At 37.3% G+C, this 22,627-nt stretch overlaps 1 protein-coding gene across 5 annotated transcripts in view; it reads right to left on the bottom strand.

Annotated features, from left to right (window-relative positions):
- The window catches only part of STXBP5L (syntaxin binding protein 5L), a 211,990-nt gene that overhangs the window by 31,444 nt on the left and 157,919 nt on the right, over window positions 1–22,627 (bottom strand). For 3 of the 5 annotated variants that reach the window (XM_086619226.1, XM_086619458.1, XM_086619544.1), the window contains one exon: window positions 16,002–16,067. In XM_086619226.1, coding sequence (XP_086475352.1) covers window positions 16,002–16,067 — 66 coding nt within the window. Of the gene's footprint in view, window positions 1–5,498; window positions 5,547–7,624; window positions 7,676–16,001; window positions 16,068–22,627 lie in introns of all 5 variants that reach the window. The other 2 variants (XM_086619299.1, XM_086619376.1) reach the window with 2 other exon arrangements.

Here is a 22,627-nt window from a genome sequence, read left to right as displayed (position 1 = left end):
ATTAAGCATATTGTCACTGACAGAGACCCCTTTAAAAGTAGTATTTTTGCCTGCAATTACAAACAATGAAACCAAGATACAAAATCAACTCTATCCAAATGAGGAACACTAAGAATATATTACTGTATGTCATAACATCACCTCTACATTATCGTATCTGAAAAACCAAACGTGGCAGTGCAAATCTAAAAATATATCCAGATTTGTTCCCTGAGAACAGTGGGAAAATTTTTGACTACTCGGATCCAACTCTGCTCCTTAGATTCCTCTGCTGAATTTCTAGTGATCATATAACACACAGTACTGGACTGACTGTCTCAAAAAGTACACAGCACCCAGCGTGCCTCAACAGAATAACATAACATGAATTGTTGCTATGCTTTGAGCAATAAACAGGGAAACACAACAGGAAACTTGATTTAATTCTGAAACATAAGCATGAAACTGTACTGAGCTGCACAGAGGACAACACGGAGACATGCAAGTACAGTGGATGAACCACAAGACCACATAGGATATCAACAACTAGTCCTGAGCACCCCTTATTAGTACCATTGCACCTACATTTTTCCAGATGGAAAAATCTGGGTTTACTTCTCTGTTTATGAAAATGAAAAATTCTTCGAAAAGGTTGGACTGGAAACATTTTTTCAACTTGAACAAGATAAAAATAAAGTATGACACGTATGAGCTGCAGGCTTTCTAAGCCAAATGCCACCTTTCCCTCTGAAATGAATGAACAAAACGTAAGATAATTACAACAAAAGTGGTTTTAGTCTATTCTAACTAGATTCTTCCAGAGATTCTTGCCCTGATTTTTCAAAAAATCTTGATTTTTAACTAGAGGTAGGAATGTCTGAAATAATTGAGTTAGCACCACTCCATAGATGATAACACATAAATAAATTTGCTGGCAAATGCTCAACAGAAAAAGGCACAGACATGGTCAAACAAGGCATTCCAAACATAATTAAGTTTACACCTAATTTTTATGCAGCAATCAAACAATTCTAAAAAAATGCAAGTTTTTCCAAACTTGTTAACATTACGCATTGCAGATTTTTGACAGATTTCACACCAGGTTATTGTGATAAATAAACTAGCAATAATTGTTCATTCTTATTTTAATGTTGCAAACCCAGATTTTATAGTTGGTAACTTCTGATTTAGAGTTCTTATTCATCCTTCTCATGTTATCGCTTTGTTGCCAAAATAATTATACATGGAAAACTACTACTTTCTAAATATTCTTCTGCTCATACACACAGGTCAGTTACTAAGACTTTGAATGTTGCTTCAAGTCCCAAAAGGCGATGGGACTATCTGTCTCACACCTGAATCTCTGCCTACAGATGACAGTCTGTGTGGGAGCTCAATCCCAACCCAAGTTCCTTACAATAGAGGACCTGTGGGTCCAGGCAAGTCTGGTAAGTCTATGTGTAGACACATTTTGACTGCTGGAGAGTTATTACAACCTGAGAAGTGTGCAGAGACCACAGAAGAGAAGAATACTACATATGCTTTTGCATTGCTTGAAAGGAGTGGAAAATGACTTACCTTTGAGAGTGCTCAGTAAGGAACTCTTCTTTAAGTAAAAACAGAAAACTTAGGAACAGTGAATATCTGTCACATTGTGAGCCTAACAGTTGTGTATCATTTTGTTATTATCAACTCTTAAATGTATGATGTTTACTGCTTGTTTTGTTGTTTCAGTTAACAAATTTTACTGCCTTTCCTTTGTGACTACATTTAACTGTATCAGTTACAAATGTTTTAGTTACGGTATCTTTTTGATAATTTTAAGCCCTTACCTTTCTTTAAACTACTTGCTTGTGAAATGTCCCACACAGACCATGTTTTTAAATCTGGAAGTATCAGAAGTCAGAACACAGCCTCTTTTGAAATACAGCCACACAGCACACGCCTATTCTGCTGTAATAGTTGACAGAGTTAACTTGCTGATAAGCTCTTGTTGCCTTTTTTTATTTCAGTTATTTGGACTGGCAGACTGCTAATATATCCATTAATATAGGTTCTTTTAAAAATTTTTGACCGTAAACCTTCTCTTATTTAATTAAGGAAGAAACTGGTGCTGTCATACACCTGACCTTCAGCAGATGAAAGAGACTTTTGTCGAGTAGGGTCCTAGCTACAGAATATCAAAATCCAAATCTAAAAATGTGAAACTGCAGAGAGGTCAAACTTTTAAAATAAATTCTGTAAAACCAAAAGCCTTTAGTTCAACCCGCAATGTCTTTCATCTCAATAGTGATCAAACTTGCAGCAAAAAAGGCGAACTGCATCCTCCACTGAGTCAGTGAAAGCATAGCCAGCAGCCTGATTGATGTAATCCTTCCCCTCTATTTGGCACCTGTCGGGCTGCATCTCAAGTCCTGTGCTCAGTTTTGGGCTCCTCATTACAAGTAAGGCATTGGCACACAGGCATGAGTTCAGCAGGGGTCCACCAAGCTGGAAAGGGAATTGGCACACATGATGTAAGGAGGAGAGGATGAAAACTGTTTTTTTTTTCAGCCTTAAGAAGATAAGACTGAGGGGAGACTTTATTGCTGTCTACAACTACCTGATCCGAGTATATGGAGAAGATAAAGCCAGACACTTCTCAGTGGTCCACAGTGGTCGGATGAGAGGCAAAGGACACAACTTGGAACATGGGAAATTCTGGTTAAACGTTAGGAAAAGCTTTTTTCCTGTGTGGATGGTCAAATACTGGAAGAGGTTGCCCAAAGAGGTTGTGGATCTCCAGTCCTTGGAGGCATTCAAGACTCAACTGGACACTGCCCTAACGAGGTCTAACTGGACCTGGTTTGAGCAGAGTGATGGCCTGGACAACCTCTAGAGGTCCCTTCCAACCTTAATTATGCTATAGTTCTAACTACAAGCAGAGTTCAGACAATTCCTCAATTCGGTTGGTATTTTCAGACTGAAAAGTGGACGGAAATTACTCTACCCTTCTGGAAGGAGACTTACACTGGACAGTCCATAAAATAATTTGCAGGTAAATATACATATACTTTTCAATGTATATTGCCAAGTAATTCAAGAAAAACATTGTTACAGCTGGGTGCCTGAATTGCCTTTTCTAAAAATGTCAGACCAAAGAGGAAAGCAACTTATATAATTTCAAAATTTCTGAAACCTTTTTTGGCATTGTAAACCTTTTTTGGCATCTGTATATATCCAGAGCCAGAAAAACTAGTGCAGAATGTTCCACTTAAAATCGACCAGTTTGTTCAATGCAGCAGTAAGCAAAACTTCAAAATTTTGCCAGTGCCTAATGTCTGCTGTAAAATACTTTGAAAGGATAAAGCAAGAATTGCTGTAACTCCAGGGCTCATCCTTAAAATAAAAAAGAGGTTGTCTTCGTGATATCTGGGTACCGTTTCATAGGCTTGGGAACATCTAGGAAGTGACACTTCCCTTGAGATGAAATAAAAAGGCATTGAATGGTGGATGTTTTCAAATTGCAATTCTATTATGATATGCATAAATCTTTAAGGAAGGAAAAGTCAAACAGATTTCACAAACCTCATACAAAATGGACAAAAATACAGAGTCATAGCCAAAGCTCCTTTGTCCAATCCCTACAGTTGTGTTTTATGAAGCCAACTTTCAGAATTCAGTTTTTGTGCCTCTGCATCAGAAGACATTTCTCAAATCCTTCAAAAAACTGAGCGTATTTGGTACTTTGTCTAGTTTTTCACTGCTGTATAAAATGGGAGACATTATCTCTGACCTAGTAAAGAATTAATTCACTGCTTATAGATATCTGCAGAAAGCATAATAAATTATATTGATCTTTTGAAGGTCACAGCTTAGCAAGAGGAAACAAAGGATACCTGTCTCTATTTGCATTTTCTTTTGTTTTTTGGCTAATAAAGTCTAGGTGATGGCATAAATTCTTACAGTGACACCGTGTGTAGGAATTAAATAAAAATGAGCAGTTACTGAGCACCTCCATCTTTAGTTAGGACTTCTGTCTAGCTGCCTGTGATCACCTGGAAACTTTGAAAGCTTTCAATGAAACGAGCAGAAATACTTCCTAAAAGAAAAATAAAAGCTGATGCTTAAAGTGGCTGGTGAAGCAAGTTTAGAAAACTCATATAAAAGCAGTTGTATATGTCTGGATGTATCCCAGATTCTCCACTTGATTAAATTAGATTTAATTCATTTCACTGCAACAGTGCATGGAAATGTAGATGATCTTTTCAGGAAACTGTGGGAAGCAGTATTAGGTTCAAAAATAGAGATACTATCATTCAGAGCTGCCTCTGAAGGATAATAGGGAAACTGTACAGGATATGCAACAGCAATATCACATCTTCCTTCTGGCCAACTCACATAAACGCCTTACTATGATCTGCAGTACCCAAAACTATCAAGAACTCTCAATGTGTCCCCACATAAGGCATGTTCTTATATTTCTGTACAGAGATAAGGCATTCACAGGTGACAAGCTCTTCAGCAAGGACAGATAATAATCACTACATCAAAATAAAAAGATGCTGAGGCCAACTTTATCGGTCACACAAGGGTCAAAGTGGAGTCCCAAAGTACCTTTAAGTCACGAAAAGCCTAACAAGGTTTAACCAGAACACCCTCAGTCATCAGATCACACGTTATTCCCTTGAACGCTAACAAACTACTCCCCAAGCAATTCGCAGTACTGACAGCACCTCCACCTGAAGCAGATTTAACTTCTACTTAACCTCTACTATTACAATTCAAAGCAAAGTGAAAGCAAGGACGTTACATGAGCCAGATCCTAGGAAGGGAGCAGAACTGTAAGCTGCCAAATGCTAATGGATTTCCCAATTAGCTGCAGTCAGTGCTGAGAGTAGGCGATGTATTGGCTCTCTGTAAAAAGCTATGAGCCAGAGCCACTGGGATGGATGTACAGTACCTTATAATTTGAAAGCAGTGACCTGAATATTTAAAAGAAGCGTGGGCCAGAGCGTATTGTCACCCCCTGAATATTCAGACTATGGGTGCAGTCTCAGGCAACAGTCAAACAGTGGATAAATAATCTCTAAGAGCTCTGCCGGTGTAGCCAGGACATTTTGGAGCAGAAGTAAATAGAATGCAGACATTATTCATCACCTTTTCCAGGAACTCTCATTTAAATTGAGCTCTATGTGTTGAGAAAAAGAGGCTTTTTCCAGCCTATTGTAAACTAAGCTGTCTATAATTGAGCACAGTTTTAATGGCTAGAATAATTAACAGGAATCTTCTGTCTTTCTAAGACAGTCATGAAGGAGAACTGAAACAAGTTTTTTTGTTGTTTCAGGTTTGTTTTTTATAAAAAAATCTTCCTCTGCAGTTGATTAGCCATGAGTAACTGCCATCTTACACATTGAACGCTGCTTCCACATGCTTTATCCTTAGCAATCCACCAGGCTTCTTGGTAATACGAGTACAGAGTACTCAATAGCTGGGGCAGTAACAACAAACGGAACACTTAAGTGACAATTTGATAATACCTTTTAGTCTGTATGAAGCGTTTGGAATTAATGGAATTTCATCAGTTTCTGCAGGCTGTTGAAACAGACCTTCTTAGACTTAGTTTTAGTTTATACTTAACTTGTTCTACACTATTAAAAATAATCAGTACAGGTAAACAGAGGAATGGTAGAAACATGATTGTTTTGAAATCAAAATCACAGACAGGATTATGCATTCCATTAATCTTCACACTTCCCTACATGTCATGTATTTAAGAGGGATCATTGTGCCTCCTATGCTCTTAGGTTGAATTTGTTTAACTTCTATAGCTTTCCTTTTATACAGAACTGTCCTGTTTCCCAGTCCTTGGGGTTTGGTTGTTTTTTTATTTGTTGTTTTTTTTTGTTGTTGTTTTAAACATAAATCTGCCTTCGATTTGTCAATATGTTCTAGGCAATGCTTACAACATTGTCCTGCTCCCAGCATGATTACAGGAATGCTGACAGTAAGGCAGTTGCTTTTCTCTGATATGCAACTTTAAAAATTGTCTATCTCAAGATGCTGAATAGAAACAAATCTTAAAATTGAGTCCTGTATTAGACAGTAAAGCCCTCACCACTCCTAGTTACATTTGTTTCTTGCTTTTCTAAAAACCTATAAATCCAGCCTTTTGCACATCTAATGTATCTTTTTCTTGTGTTATGATTCAGGATCTAAATCTATTTCATTCTACGTGTCCTTCAAGATTAAATATTTTTATAATACTAACAAAAAGAAGTCTGATCTGTTGAATATGATTTATCCTTAGATTGTACCCTATGGCTATTTTGATACTCCATGTATTCACCTTCCCTCTTATTAGCTGTCCATTTATTTAGTGATAAATATTAATTTTACAGGTCTATAGCTGCCTACATCACTTCTTTTGCCTTTTAGGAGTATTATCAGTATTACAATTTTCCACTCCAAATTTTTTGGGGATGTATTCCTCCACTCGTAGTTTCTTAAACATCACTGTTAATGAAAGAGAAAGTTATTCAACTAAATCACTGAAATCTGCACAATATGGATTGAATTTCCCAATGATTTTTTCAGTGTTTATTTACTTAATCTTTATCAGGAGCTATTAGCACTTTTCTAAGTTCCTCAGTCATTTAGAACGTGGAAGACATTTTTATTCCTCTGACTTTTGCCTTGGGGAACAGTGCTACATTGGTTAATACATGCACACGATTCCCAGTGACAGAAATTAAGTTCAGCTGCATTATGCAAGGATATGATCCAACTTTAATTTCTACCTCTAAAAAGACACTCAAGTAATGAGGCATGGCTACACAGCTTGTTCAGTTGTCTTACATGAGAAACTTCCCCTGAGAGCAAAACTAGAAAGGATTCCTTGAGACTGAGAATATTTAAAGAAAACTACAAAAATCTTTGTGTGAACCACACATTCCAACCCAAATATCAGATGCAATCCCCTTTCTGTGGATATTTAAGAGGCATGATCTGCCCCAATCATTTTTAGGTTACACAAGATGTTGAATTTTCATTTCAGGTTTTTTGAGGTGAAATTTCTGCTCTCACTTACTATGCATTTCCACTGAAATATTAAAGAAGAATTGAGAAAAAGGTTAGAGCAAACTGTGCACTTAACAGTTGGCTGAGGTAAATCTCAAGGAGATTTGAAGACTGAGACAAAAATGACAGACTTCTGATCTGACTTCTCAGAAGTTCAAAGACACCATAAAATATACATGTTCAACTGTCTTATCACTGTTGTGGCACAGAATCTGTACATCAAATAAAGAAAATAGACTATTGCATGCATTGGGTGTTATAGGCAGGTATAGGCAGGTATAAACATCACTGACAACCAGTTACAATGGCTCAAAGTGTGTCAAAAGTTCTGGAGCCTTTTCATAATAAAATATTACACACACAGTGTGTAATGACTGGCAAAATGTGTCTACATGAAATAAATGAATATTAAACAAGCAAAATGCTGAGAGCTGCCAACAGAACTGTATGGGTTAATAGGTGGTTTTTAGAAAGCCTTTTCAGACAAAGCCTCCAAGGTTATTGTGTTATCTCATGAATCAGTTGGTAAAATGTTTTGCCAATGAATGTAAGGAAGCTTAAAGCTGTTGGCTTTCGCCTACCGTACCAAGATCAGTCTTAAGATCTGTTGGCAGACTTAACTTTCTTGATCCTTTAACTGAAACAACAGAAAAAGGAGAAAGGCAGTTGTTAATAAATAAGAAAGAAAAAGGAGCGAGGGAAAACAACATGCCACCTTCTGGTTAATATCATGTTGCAAATTTGTAGCACTATTTTTAAATCAGCATATAAGGGAGGAATTATGGTTTAAATATTTTCAGGTACACCATTCAGCAAAGTAAATATAACTGAACAAAGAAGCACTGGAAAAAACTTTACTCCAGCTCTCAAGGAGTCAATGGTGCTTTACAAAGTTTGGCTGTATGCTGCAATAGCTTACCTTGTGATGACAGGAATGATAAAAAAAACCCACACAAATGAGATTAAGGCAAATATTGCAAATGCTTGTTATGCAGCATACCACAAATATTTAAACACAAATATTTAAAGCAATTTAATAAGAGGGTGTAATGAAATTATGAGTTCTGATGACATCATAGCTCAAGATACCATTTGAAAAAGAGAGGGCATATTGCACAGGTAATGGAGACAAAACACACTCGTAATATTATGGAAAGGAAGACAAATTGCACAGAAACGAAATACAGCAGCTTCAGGATATAATGTGGTGTTATGTAGACATTATTGCACTCAGTTTACTGAAGATTTAATTATCTGTTGCGTTCCAATTATGCAACAAAACCATGATTTTGCTTCTGTTCAAAAATGTTTTCATTTCCTTACACACAAGCAGGTTTTTAAAGAACGAACACCAGAGATCTGAAATGAAGCATGTCTTGTAGCAGTCAAACAGTGTTAAATTTGTTAAAAGATTGCTTTAAGAAATCTTTTATTAATTATTCAGAAGACTTAATTTCCAATTGGTTCATTCATTTTGCATTCATTCAGTACTTTTTCCCATTATTTTTTGGCTTTTACCCCTTACCTATACTGTCTGTTACTAGAAATGAACAACAAAGTATTTGTCAGCTAACTATTATACTTCTAAAGGAAGTCCCACATGGTTAAGTATCACAGTGACAGGAATGCTCGGACAGATGAATATAAGGAACAAGTCTTTTTTAATTCCAATTTAATAAGCTTCTAGGTCAGAAGGATGCCCCAAACAACCACTTACCATTGTCAAGGAGCTCAAGTCACAGAGCTCCTAAAAAGAAATTCTGATGTGTTCTTTTGCAAAGTATAATAAACTACAAAGCCTACAACATGGCAGAAGAAAACACCAGACGGCACCTATGCTAGATATTTTACTTACTTTCTTCAGGGAAGAGTAGGGGAGCCTTTCAGGTTCTAAGCAACATTCTGGTACCAGTAGAACCAGCATAGCCCTCCCAGTAATCCATTTCTAGCTGTCACTTTAACTGAATGTTTTGGGACAAAGCAGAGAGATCTCTTCAGATCAACTCAACATCAAAATATGCATCACTAACACTACTACATGAAAATTCTCTAATTTGGATACCAAGTGTTAGACTCCTACATCCATTTTAGGCACTCACACAAAGGGCAGCTTGATTTTCAGAATAGCCTTTTAAAAACATTCCATTTATCTGAGCAGCTGTCATACACTCAGACTATGAATGGAGGATACTGCTCCAGAAAATCAGTGCTTTGCTATAGAGGAAAAGAAAGCAGCATCGCTTCTGTTATAATCTCCTTTAAAGCAAATAACAACATCTGGCCCAACCAGCCCTCTGAAAAAATGATCACCAGCTCCTAAGGAAGACTGTGGGACACTTTACTAACAAACTAGAATCTAGATAAGGATATTTCAGAGCTATAAAACCTATCTGCATTTAAAACTAAGGAGCTTCAGTAGTGCGGTCATCATGGATGCTTTGAGCTTTGCAAAGCAGTGGTTTAAACTTTTCTATTTCTATGTTACAGGTGCTTCTGTATAATGGGAATTACATGTCTTGTGTTATACGCCACAGCTGTTCCCAAATTGTGGTATATCTGTCTGAACTGCAAGACTGCAGAAATAGCTCCCAACTATGTGTACAGGCTCATACAACATGTGCAGAGTAGGCACTTTCTGATGCCTCTGAAGGACTCTAAACAGCCTTGATTTGGGAGCTGCCACAGCTGCTCAGAGGCAAAACAGGCACACCGTATGGAAGGCTGCTGTCTAACGCACTCTCCGGATGCTAAAGGGACTGAGGATCGGAAAGAAGAGTATATAGCTGATGAGTTGGTTTATGGGTGCAGGGACAGAGTAGGGGACATGGTGAGTAGGGGGCTAAAGGACAAGTAGACACACAGCATGAGGAAACCAAGGAAGTGTAGTTGAGGAAGCCAGGAGTTACTACTGCCACCATCTCCATCACCAAATTTGGAAATTTTTGGTGTAGGACATGATAGTGCGAGGACACGGCTTTGGACCACTGTCAATAGGCCACATCTCTGAGGGTAAAAACAAAAGGAGGAGCTAGTTGCTTTCATGCTTTACTGCGACTAAAGCTGTGCATATTACTGTTTCGGGGGTTAAAACTAACATTTTACTATTAAACTGATCAGGATGTGGATATTACTCTGTAACCTATTTTTAGTACCTACATCATGTATATTTTACTATCTCTACATTTATTATAAAAGAGGATCATGCATGTGAACCCATCTTGCTGAGAAAGAGCTTTTGAAAACCAGTTTAAGGATGAAGTAGAGTACAAAGATTCAAGAGACTAGTGGCGTTGTTTGTTGCCATCATTTGTTTGCATTCATGCTGGAGACAGCCAGCAGAAACTGTGATGCCACAGCGCAAGGCAAGACAGCTCCTGCCCAAAAGAGCTTAATGTGTGAACAGTCAAGCTGTCCAACAGTGGGATGAGAAAGAGGCACAGAGAGAGTTAATAGGAATGGTCTGACAGCTAGCTAAGTTGAGCACCCAGGTCTCCTGACCAGACAACGTCCTATCTTGTAGTCACATGGTTCCTACCAGCCTTTCAATGAAAACACCAAGACACAACCAAGAAATAAAAGTGCGCTTGCAGCTATGACATTTGGTGATGTGCTTCCCTCAGCTGCTACAGCAGAACTGCAGTCAGAGAATTTAATACTACTCAAAATGAAGGTGACCTCAAACAGCTCTTTTCCTATTAGGCAGCTTCCAAAGTGTAATACTTTGGAGTATCAGTCCCAATATCCTTCTGCTAAAACATGGATTTAAGAGCCCAATATTTAGATACCCACTTGGACAAAGTACACAGTAAGGTGCTGGAGGTTTGGCTGCTCAGAGTCAATGTCAAGAGCACTCTTTCTTTGGTGGCCTCAGGCAGAGCATCCCAGGAATCGTTTTCCTGTTCGAGCTGCTTTCAAGCTGAACCGAACTCTTATCCCTGCCCTAAGCTATGGCTCCTGCTGCATTGATGCCACTCCTGTGCCTGGCCACAGCCCTGATAATCCAGACCTGGACTCAACAGACCGACATACTCCCCTGTCCTTGGACATGCCTGGTGATCACCATGGCCCTGGTCACCCTTCCCAGAGCTGCCCTGCTCCCTTCCTTACCTTTGTCTTCCCAGTACACAGGAGCTGCTGGCTCCTGTTGGTGAGCTCAGGCCCACTTGAACCCTGAGCCAGGCACCATGGACTGCATGGGGGCTACCCCTGCACCAAACACCATGGCCCAAACCCGGGTCCCCGTTTCCTCCCCTTGGCCAGCTCATCCTGCTCTCTGTTCCTTGCTAATCCCTACGTACACATCCCTTCTCAAGATCTTAAGCAAGCACGAATTCGCCTGATCAGAAACCCCCTCACATACTGGACAAAGTGATAAAATGCACCTTGTAGTCACAGCACAGCAGATAACCTCTCCTTAATGATTAATTTGCCTTGTGACTAGTAAACATGCTTTTCAATTTAATATAAATAAGTAGAAATGGTTATGCTGACAGTTTTATCAATAATCAAGTTTCAAAAAAAACTACATTCTATGTTTTCTACACACACAAAATATTTTGAAACTTCCGCTTTCTTGCTTGTTTTCCATGAAAATATAATTTTCAAACTGAGTCAAATCTCTTCAGCTACTTTGCAGTTACCTGAGAGTTGAAAAAGAGCAACTGTTAGAAACTTAATAATATTCTTCTTGAAACAAAGCTATTTAAAAACATTTCATGCAGGAAAGTGGGAGCTTAGCATGGCATGGGCCTAATCCCAGTGGATTTCACCAGTGGAACAAATCAGGATAGCAGCACTTGGAAATCACAGCATGCTTAAAAACTTGTAATCTTGCTATTAGGTACTTGTTCCAAAACTCATGGGAATCAATTGTGGAAATCTTTTATATAGCCTTCTCTAAGCTCTACAGTCTTAAAAGCATTTTGGATGCCAATCCCTCCCCAATATGAAGGTGATTTCTTAAGAAAAAAACACAAATGCAATTTCATTTTAGAACACAAATTTGAGAAGTTACTCTGCCATACACGGACTGATGAAATTCTTTCCTCCTGGTCTTTGAAAGAAGTCTGAACTGTTCATGGCATCTTACACAGAGAAGTTGAATGACCTCTCAAAGATACATTTTCTTGTGCTCACAGTATATTCTCAAGCACATGCTTCAATATGAAGTTGCATTTAAATGGCTAAAGCAGCAAGGGACAAATATACAATTGTCTATTATAAACATATTCCTAAGAGCCCCTGAATAAATTTTTTACCCTGAGGTAAACTTTACTGGAATGGGTACTGTTCTGTAATATATTATATAGTAATTAACTCTAGCATTGGATAAAACACGATTTACATTATGAATGCTTACAAGGCCTCAGAGTTTTTTGTTTGGTTTCAAAGCTTCTGAGCTTTCACATTTATGCTATTGCAGAGTGAACATAGTACAAAGCCCTAACTTTTGACCTCCAAATCACAAATAACAATCAAAATGCAGTTTGACATTCTCCATTGAAACAACATGGCATGCATGAGTAAGAACAAGATATTCTGATGGTATCAAAAAATCTTGATCTCCACTGTTCTTTACACGATCTGAGAGTTTTTTAAAGTTAGCAAAGTATCATTACATGGCATGCCATGCTGCATCACTGTTCTCATGAAACATGCTGTATATAGATAAGCGTTTTGTTTTTTTAAAGTTTTTTTTTCCACAATTTTTACCAATGTTATTCCATATATATTGCTATATCTGAAATAGATTTTATTTACAGTAGAAATTGCCACCACTCAGATATTGAAAAATAAGCAAATATTTCAAACGGCTTTATTAACTTTTTGTCTTCCTGTACAGCATTGGAAATGCATCACTATAGTATTTAAATACTAATTCAAGTGGTTCAGAAAGATTATTCCTCTCCTCTGCCTACCATTCTTAAAATACAAGGTTGGTATTTCTTCACTTGCCGCTAGCCCCTGGCTGGTACTGTGGATTTCAGAGAAATTTTCATCAAATGGTTGAATTTCATGTTCTAGTCTGAAAGGTGTTCAGAATCACACTGCCTGCAAAGCCATGCTTTAGCAAACAGTACAGGAGGAGCACCTGAAAAGAGTCTTGTGAAACAAGTTTAAAGTGTTGCTTAATGGAAGAAGTCGGATTTGTACTGAATTAGAAACCAGCCCTGCAGGTAAATAAGGAGTGTTCTTCAGCATCGAGTCTCCTGCTCAGTGCTCCAACGCTCGTATCAGTGACAGAACACAAATGTCTAATTTTGATTCGAGGCAGGGGAGAAGTGGAACACCAAAGCTGAATTTCTGAGTTGACCTAGGGTAGCTCTGCAGGAGCTTAGTCAGAGGTTAAAACATTGACAAGCACTAAGATGTTACAGGCAAAATACATTTTCAGGGAAACTGAGATGGCTCAGGCAGGCTAAGCAATGTTCAAGATCAGACCTGATCAGGATCAGACCAAGAGATGAGGAGGCAGGAGATTTTCCAAGTTTTCCAAGAAGCCTTTATCAACACTGTTCTTATGGGCCTGGTTGGAACTGAAAATCTGATTTAGTTACTAACGGCTCTCTTAGACGTAAAGCTGTTTGCATCTACACTGGCAATGTGTGCTGGAGGGATTCTTCCTAGGCATTGTTTTGGAGCCTCAAAGTATGTACGTGAGCACATCAATGTTGTTCCTCAAATCATTCCCTTTCTGATGGAACCGAGGATGAAGTTGCTCACCAGCACACCATCACGTGTGTAGCGTTTGTCAGGAAGACTAGTGTCCTCCAGCAGTTTGGACTTTGTGCATGCATTGTGAATACTCAGGGCCAGTAATTGGCATGAACTTCACTGTCAGGTGAACTGGTGTTGATGTGGTCTTGCAACCGTAACGAACTGCAACGAATCAAACTCTGTTCCTTCCATCTTTGCAACTTCATCAGCTGGTGATGGCGTCGTAACCAGTAGGACCTTCGCTGGGCAGCAACTTGAATCACTTGACTCAGCAGTCAAGTGTTCTTTCTGTTTCTGCTAAACTTTTGAAGGATGAAGTCTTGGCCTATCTTCAGTAGAGGTATGTGGGCACTGGTTTTACAAAGATATGGGACTCTACAAGAGTACAGCACGCTTCGATTATCGAGCTTGTGTGCCATGAACTTTAAATAGACCAAAGGCGAGACTGGAAGTAGAAGAATCCTGCCTGATGAATCCATAACTATGCAGATCAATCAGTTGTGTTCTATTAGAAAGAAATGTTAGCCAGTGCAAGGGCTGATGTAGCTGGGAGGCCATGATGATAAGCACAAGGTAATTCTGCTCCCAAGTTCTTGGAGGTCACAATTTTGAGGTCTGTTACTCCAGATGATTAGACTGGATTTTGACCCATTTTAGAGCAGATATGCCAAAGCAAAATTATTTTAATTTTGCATGATTTAAAAAAAAAAATCTATCAGTCACAGTTAATGTAACTTCTATTTTAAACAGCAGTTAATTCTAATAATAGTTACTGCCTACAAAACTGCACCTGATTTCACATTTTAAAGATTCAAACACAGCTTGGAAAAAGCATGGAAGGGCTAAAATAGGAAACATTAATAAATATGCCATGTTTTCCCTGCTGAATGATCTCCAAAACAGAAAAGCAGAATAAAATTTGGAGCAAATTATCCTAAATTTATCTAAAGTAGATATTTTTGATCAATAGCAGAATGAAAATTTGAAGTTAACTGCAGAAAAAGTAAGGTGCTATAGGAGTCACTCATCATTATAGAACTAAGCATATACACATATTTTTACCAAGTTATCTCTTAGTTTTCAGTAAAAAGAAAGAGTTTGTAGCTTGTTTCTAGAGAGAAAATTGAAAAGATGAACCCCAGTGAGCCATACAATAAATAAATTATACTGAGACATCAAATGTTTATTTTAAAGCTCATATCACGCATTTCTGAGGCCCAGCTCAAGAATTTCAGTTGCAAACAGTACAAGGAAATACATATTTCAAAACAGCTATTTTGGTTTAGTTCTTGATGTGTCAGGGAAACATTTTATTAGTTTCGGCTTTTTGTAAATCACTAATTAGTGGCCTCCATTCAAGATCAATGTGTCCTAATAAGGTAAAATATGTGAAATAAGAACAGAGGATTTGAATAGCATATTTCTAAGAATTTGTTACCATAACTAATGAAAAAAAAAAAGGAAAAAGTACCTATCAATACTTACCAAACTACAAGGAAAAGAAGTGTGATATGCATACCATAAGCAAAATGAATGTATCACAGATACTTCTGCTTATTTTCCATCACATTTTAAACTCAGCTACCAGAAAACAGCTCTAAGCAACAATCTTTAAGACAGTGAACTCACATTAAAGAGATCAATGCAGACTAGGCACTTGCAGAAAAAGTCTCTAGGAATGAGATGAACTCCACCTTCTGAAGGACTATGGGTAAAATGGGAAACCTTTATAAATTTTTAAATGGCCAAGATTTCACCGCTGGGTCAAAGTGGTTGATAAGCAAGTATTTTTATTTGAGGTTATGCTTCCATTATGTAACTTAGGCAGTGGTTGGTTCTAATGGTTAAAATTTACCATCTCCATATTGTTGTTTTTCAAATAATTTCTCTACATGCACATATGCACATGCATAAGACATATATAAGATTGTAAGGAGTCCCTACTGAAAAAAGTCAGAAAGCCTTTTAAGAAAACAGAGAAACAAGCCTCCAACAGGAGGATATAGGAATATACCTGCACGACATTGTCAATTTAAATGTTTTCATATCCTTCACTTCTAGATGCACCACACACATTTGATTTTCCTTTAAGTAAACAGACTTAGGATTTTATTGTGCTATGTAGTAAGCACTTCTCCAGTAATTTCTTCTCTTTGGAGCTGTAACTACGCACTTCATTTTTTAGGGATTAATGAAACACAGTGATGCATGACATGACTGCAGGAAGAGAAGCCAATCACCTTTACCTGAAGTGGGAGACTTGCAACGCTCCAGCTCCAGGGAAACTGGACTGTCACTGAGTTCAGTCAGGCCTGAAAAAATGGAGTTAAAAAGTTAAGTTACAACCTAACAGGGCATGCTTCAACTTTCTTGGTTGATGATATTCTGCACTTCAAAGTAAATTTGGAGAAAGGAATGGTGTGAAATGCGAGGGAAATATCTATTTCAGATAACTGCAGTTATCAGGCTGTCACTGCAGAAATTTAGCTTTGGTTTAAAAATCACACCTCTTATTCACTCAGATTTGTTTTCTGAGTGCCTCAGGGTAGACAAAGAGTGACTGTACCTAACGAGAGAAAGCAAGTAAATATAGTTTGAAATTTAAATCTGAGATATGAATCAACCTCATTCATCCCTGTCAAACTGATGTGAAAACAACTCTATGCTTTCAACTGCTGCAGAACACAGAGAGGAAACCTTAGAACATGGGAGAAGAGGGGAAAAAAAATGGGAAAAAAAGGACAGTTCGGGTGAAGGAAGAAAGTGAATACAAAAATATCCCCACTACTGTGCAATATTAGGAACTTTTATATGAATTCACACAAGAGAGCTCAATTTTGAAGGACACAGAGGGAATGATAATGCTGTCTGAATATAATACAGAATTTTTGAACACGATAATTTATGGATATTTTATAAATATTTATGAGGAACTCAGTTGCAGCACTCTATTATGGAAGACCACAACCAGTACAGTAATCTTAGTCTATACTACTTAAGCTTGGGCTTGTTTCTGTGATGAAACTAAGATCCTTCTTTGGCACAGGCTGCACGTACAAGTTTAAACGTGTCTTTTGGCATGCTGGGGAGATAATGTCTGAGCTCGTGCCATCCTTTGCTATGGGCTAACTGTTGAGGGGGTGAACTGAGCATGGCCATACCTATATAAATGCACCCTTCGTATATATGCCATGATGCCCTATGGCTCAGCGGTTCACACTTGTTACAAAGAGCTCTGGCACTTCATGCCGTAGGCTACTTGGGACTGGCAGAGAGCCCAGCACCAGACACCCATCTGTAGCGCTCGGATCACAGAGCCTAGCGAACATTAGCCCATATTCAGACACGCATTGCTGTCATACCGATACAACATATGCAGAGTGTGTGTAAACGCAGCATCCTGGAAGTCAAACATCCTATCACGACCTTTCAATATGCTTTCATCTGGCACCATGCCTCCTGCAACATGACATGTTTTAATTTTTAAGCCTTCTGGACCCTCAGGCTCAGAGATCCTCATCTCCAAAATTCTAATAGACTCTTATCAAAAAATTCTCCTACCACTTGGTCACCAGTGCTGTTCCCTTTGTACTAAAAACAGTGGGATCTTAACATAGGTACTGATATTTTTATTACAACATAGTTTTGAACTGCTCTGAGGAAAATCCAGAGCCCCAACAAGCAGAATAAAAAGCTCCTACCACTAACAAAGCTACATGAGTGCTAGGACAACTTTGAGTGTGCTTTGGAAAAGCAGCAGTATTGATTTGGCCTGTTAAGTCCAAATGACATATTTGCTCTGCCTTTTAAACAGCAAAAGCTCACAATCCACATATTAATGTTAAAAACTAAAGATTTATTTTGAGAAACATACTTGAATCTTTCTTTGATTCAACTCAGAATCTGTGAGAGAATTTTACATTCCAATCAATTGTAAGTCCAGTCACTTCAGAAGTTTAGATAGAATTCATGAACTGCAACCACTTAGGGACTCTCTTTATGTAAAGTTTTCTTACAGCAAATTTTACTCCTCCCTGACTCTGAGGTTTCAGTATGTACCTACGGATTTGGGACATAACTGATTTTTGCTGCAGAACTGTCTGCAAGGTGCAGTGCAAGTGAGTTTGACACATTCATATAGTATCAGAAGGCTTGAATAAACAAAATGAAGTATTAAACTGCTTCTTTTGCAAATGCAGTATTGGAGACACTGTGATTATGATGTTGTGATTAATGAAATTCTTCTAAACCTTGTATAGTTATTATTGGTGATAGTTACAATGTCAGATGCCAGGATGCCAGGTCAGATTTTGCTTCTAAATAGGTTTTTGGTTTGTTTTTTTTTAGTTGGTTGGGTTGGGTTTTTTGATGAGTTCACAAAAACAATATTACAGCTCAACATAAATTATGGTGCCACTGACTTACGAGTAGGAAATGCACCAAATCGCACTGCTGTTCTGAAAACCCAGGAGCAACCACCATGAGAATACCACAATTTATGTTTGGCAACAGTTTTACAACTTACAACAGTGAAGATATATTTCATGTTATGGTATCTAAAAACGGTGAACATGTGAACTTCTCTACTAATCCAGACTTGTTGTCAAGCCACTATCACCTCTAACAATGACCACCAATGTGCCCTGCATTGTCTTAGTCTCACACACTTAGATTTGCTTAACCATTGCCACTTGCAGATTTTCTTCTGCTGTAAATTTTTCTTGCTTAGAAATATTACGAGTTCTCCTCATTATCCATCCATGTATCCATAGTATCTTTTAATCTTACTAAATTCTAAATCCCAAAGATGTCATATGGCAATGAATTGCACAATTATCATTCACTGAAAGGAAAAACATACACTCACCAATTTTTATGTGTTACCTTCAATTCCATTAAAAGTTGTCTTTCATTTCCCCTTGAGATGAGAAAGGGAGCTCTCAAGCTTTTCCTTGTATTACTGCTTATTTTCTACCCTCATTTTCTTTTTAAGGAAGCCAAGCTAAATCTTTTCAATAATTTATCTTGTAGAAGTATTTTCATGCAACTCAGCTTCCCTTGAATGTTTGAGAGACTACAACAGCTACTGAAGTTAGATTTTAAAAATATTTTCATTTTTTATTTTTAAGTTCTGTAGGCCAAATCTCTGTCCCGAGATATTTTAGCTCATTTTGGTAAAAAAAAAAACCTTATGACAGCAAATTTTGAGTCCAGGTAGAGCAATAAGAACATGGCAGCAAAACTAAAGGCAAATAACTGAGACTGGCAACGTAAACAACCACCTGTGAAAAGATGTAGCCATTGACATAAATAAATTTGCTTTGATTTGAATTATAAACATGTAAAAATAGTGCAAGGTGTAAATATATCACAGAAGGCATTAAAGCACTTTTAAAGACATGTCCCATGGATACTTTTCAAAGTTTACTGTGAATCCCATTTTCTTTTTATTAAGGATCAAAAAATGTACTGTCTAGTATGGATTAACAACTTCTATGAACTCATAATTTAATTTAAAGTTATTTTGAAATTTTAAATTTCTATCTCTATGATTAAAAGATTCAGACTGATCATTTACTTATAAGCACCCAAAGCCATAACACTTTTGCTTATAAATAAACAAATTATAAATAATTTATCATAAATATTCAAAAGCCAATATGCAAGCCCAGTGTTATCTTAATCCATCATCTTCACACTGAATTACCATACCATGTTTTCTTTAAGTTTAAATATGATGCATTCTTTGGAAATGACAGTTAGTTCAGAATATAGCTGTTGACTTAAACCTCAAACTATATTAGCTTCTACTGTGTTGTCAGGTGTGATTTAAAGTGTCAATTACTGATGTGTAACGACTCATAACACACAGTTTTCTGTGTCCCAATGTCTGACCAAGGTTACTTTTGCTCATATCCTCTCAGGGGACTGGCCTGAAGGAGGAATAAGGTGTTCTCACTGAAAAGTCTTCATTCTGAAAATTATTTTCCAATGGATCAAATCCTTTGAACTTGCCGACTTTTTGGATGCTTCATAAAGATTATTTATTTTTTTTTGTTTTATGAACAGATGGCATGAATTTCTAGTAGGAGATGTAAATTGCTTTTGCAAGTTGGTATTTTTATATTGTGCTGCAAACACTCTCTCTCTAGATGCAGTAAATGTACTTGGTTTAATATTTGAATATGTTATCTGCCACTAGGTAATTACATGTAGAACTTTACTTCAACTGAATTTAAAAAAAAAAAAAGAAAACTGAACAAACAACACCACAGTTCTGCACTACTTCAAAGAGAGTTTATTTTATTTGGCTTGGCACATATTCTTGCTATAAAGGAAAGTGGCTGCAAGCAGATGTTATAGCAAATGGAACAGGTCACCGACACAAGAAAGCTACCTCCAGCTCTGCACTTACCCTCATCTTAGCCTCTTATTTTCCTCAAATTACTTCTGCATATAGGACAATTATGTTTCAGTCTCTCCCACTGTGTATGCCTAGCAGTGATTACATTTGTCCTAATTTCTTCCCTTCTTGCTTTTCCCTTCTCACTTTCACCTCCCAAACCAGAAAGCGTGCTGTCCAACTCCACTCTAGACACTTTTGAGTCTGGCTTACGATTCAAAACAATTATTCCACCACAGTGCTTTGCATATTGGATGCCCTTGACATTGTTGATTATGTCTTTCCTTTGGAAAACCTCTCGTCTCCAACATATTGCTTCTTTTCCCTATTGGATTTTTTTTTTCTCCTTTCCCTCTTCAGTTGCAAGGCGCCCCAGACTGAATCATCAACACTTCCTTTATCTCTGTCCCAGTATTTGAGGAGATTCTCTTCTATAAACAGGGCAATAAACAGCTTTTTTTACCCTAATGATTCATAAATATACATCTCTAACTTAGATTCCTTCCATCCAAGTTAGAGTAGTAATCCTGCCTTTCTAAAATTGACCCACAAGTGTCCAGACATGAACTTAATTTAACATTGTCAAGATGAACTCTGTTTATTGTGCTGAAGTCTTCTTTTCACTGCTTCAACACAGCTAACAGCACCACTGTCTTCCCTGATACTCTCATCACTAATATTAGTTTAATCCTCAGAACATCCCACTTTAGCATCCAGCCTGAATCTGAGAGTTAAACTAGGCTGTTTCTTCCTGCAAATCACCTCCAAAATGACCAACAAAAATCTTAAATATCTTGCTTATTGATAATCTCTCCATTGGCCTCAATGCCTGTAAGTCTTATTCTCTCAAATTGATCCTCATGAAATTATCTTCCTGGTTCATTACTTAATTGAATGAAGTCCTGATATGTCTTCCCATTAACTTCCATTTTCATTTATATAACCCTCAAAACTTTAGACCTAATGGTTATGTTATCACATGACTGCTCCTGCTTTTGCCCTAATAATATCAGCTTCAACTGCACAATTTCCAAAAATAATTTATTTTTCTTTTCCCATCATCATCTCTTACGAGAAGAGACAAACTTGCAAGTAAAATCCTAAATCCATTCTCAATACCCCACTTAAAACTTGTACCTCAGATAAGACATACAACAAAGTATAACTTGAGCATGACTTAGCAAGATATTTTACAGTCCCTGTTCTTTATCTTATTGCCTGGTGCATCTTTCAGATCATACAGTGCACACTCCTCTGGAAGTATCAAATGGCAAAACCAATAACCAAGTAAATTTTAGGGAAAGAAATGAAGGTGTTAATAATCTTGCACAAGAGTCAGACTCATACTCTTCAGTTATGATGTATATATGTATATATGATTTTGCAGACTCTTCTGATTTTGGGGTTGAAGACGGAAACAAGATAATACATTTTCAGCTATGGAGAACTCTATGGTCTGTGTTTGCCATTTTGAATGAAAATGTTGGTCATTTTTGGTCTTAGAATTTATTAATTTGTTAGTGGGGGAAAGCCTCCAAACCTTTGACTGCAATCTGGGTTCTGTATTACACACTTGAAATTAGCAAGACCAGACTAATAAACTTTAAGCCATTATACACCAAACCTTTTTATGGACTGCTGGATTTGTAACTTGACTAGTCTTTTAACTAAACAGGCCACCTTTTATGAAGCACCATGAAATCAAATCATAGAAATCAGTTGTTGAGTTATCAGTCTAGAGAACAGAATTTCTTGTGTGAGCGTACAAACATATTTCAGTAGCTACTCAACTCTGTATTTATGTGAGATGATAAAACAACTGTCACCCCTTTATCTGGCCTATACTGAGTATTTAACATAAAATTGCCTATCCAGTTGTTCTGTGAAAACTGCTTTAAAAAGATGAGTAAGAGGCATCCTGGAGACCTAATTACAAATAAGCACTGCAGTTAATTAAGATACATATAGCTCATCTGTTGAACAGCCATTTTTGCAAAATTAATTATAGCTTTGTTAATTGCATTCTGCAGTGATGAATACTAATATTTAAATTGCATATTGCTATAATTCAAAATTTAAAGATATTAAAAACATTAATTTTCATAGCTTTCTTTGATGTATGTATTTTTATACCCGCTTTACATTCGCCATTAAAGATCAGAGGCATGGGATGGTTCCCCAAAGCCAAATATTCAAGCACCAAACCAAGATTAAAATTTAAAATTTCACAGCACCCAATCCAATTGGTATTTTTTCAAGCCATATTGCTCTTCTGAAAATAGAGAAGAATTAATTAATAACTACAACCAGGCAGTGCCATTGCAAAACAAGAAATGCTTCATATAAATAGATGTATACGAAATGAATATAAAACCAAAGAAATATACTGTCACCAAGAATGTAACATTGTTGAAAAATCATTTCTAAGGCCCAATGTGCCCCACATAAGTCACTGAGGTTCTCCTCATT

Source organism: Tauraco erythrolophus, chromosome 1, assembly GCF_009769465.1.
Source record: "Tauraco erythrolophus isolate bTauEry1 chromosome 1, bTauEry1.pri, whole genome shotgun sequence".
Taxonomy (NCBI): Eukaryota; Metazoa; Chordata; class Aves; order Musophagiformes; family Musophagidae; genus Tauraco; species Tauraco erythrolophus.
This window is presented reverse-complemented; position numbering and strand designations above follow the sequence as displayed.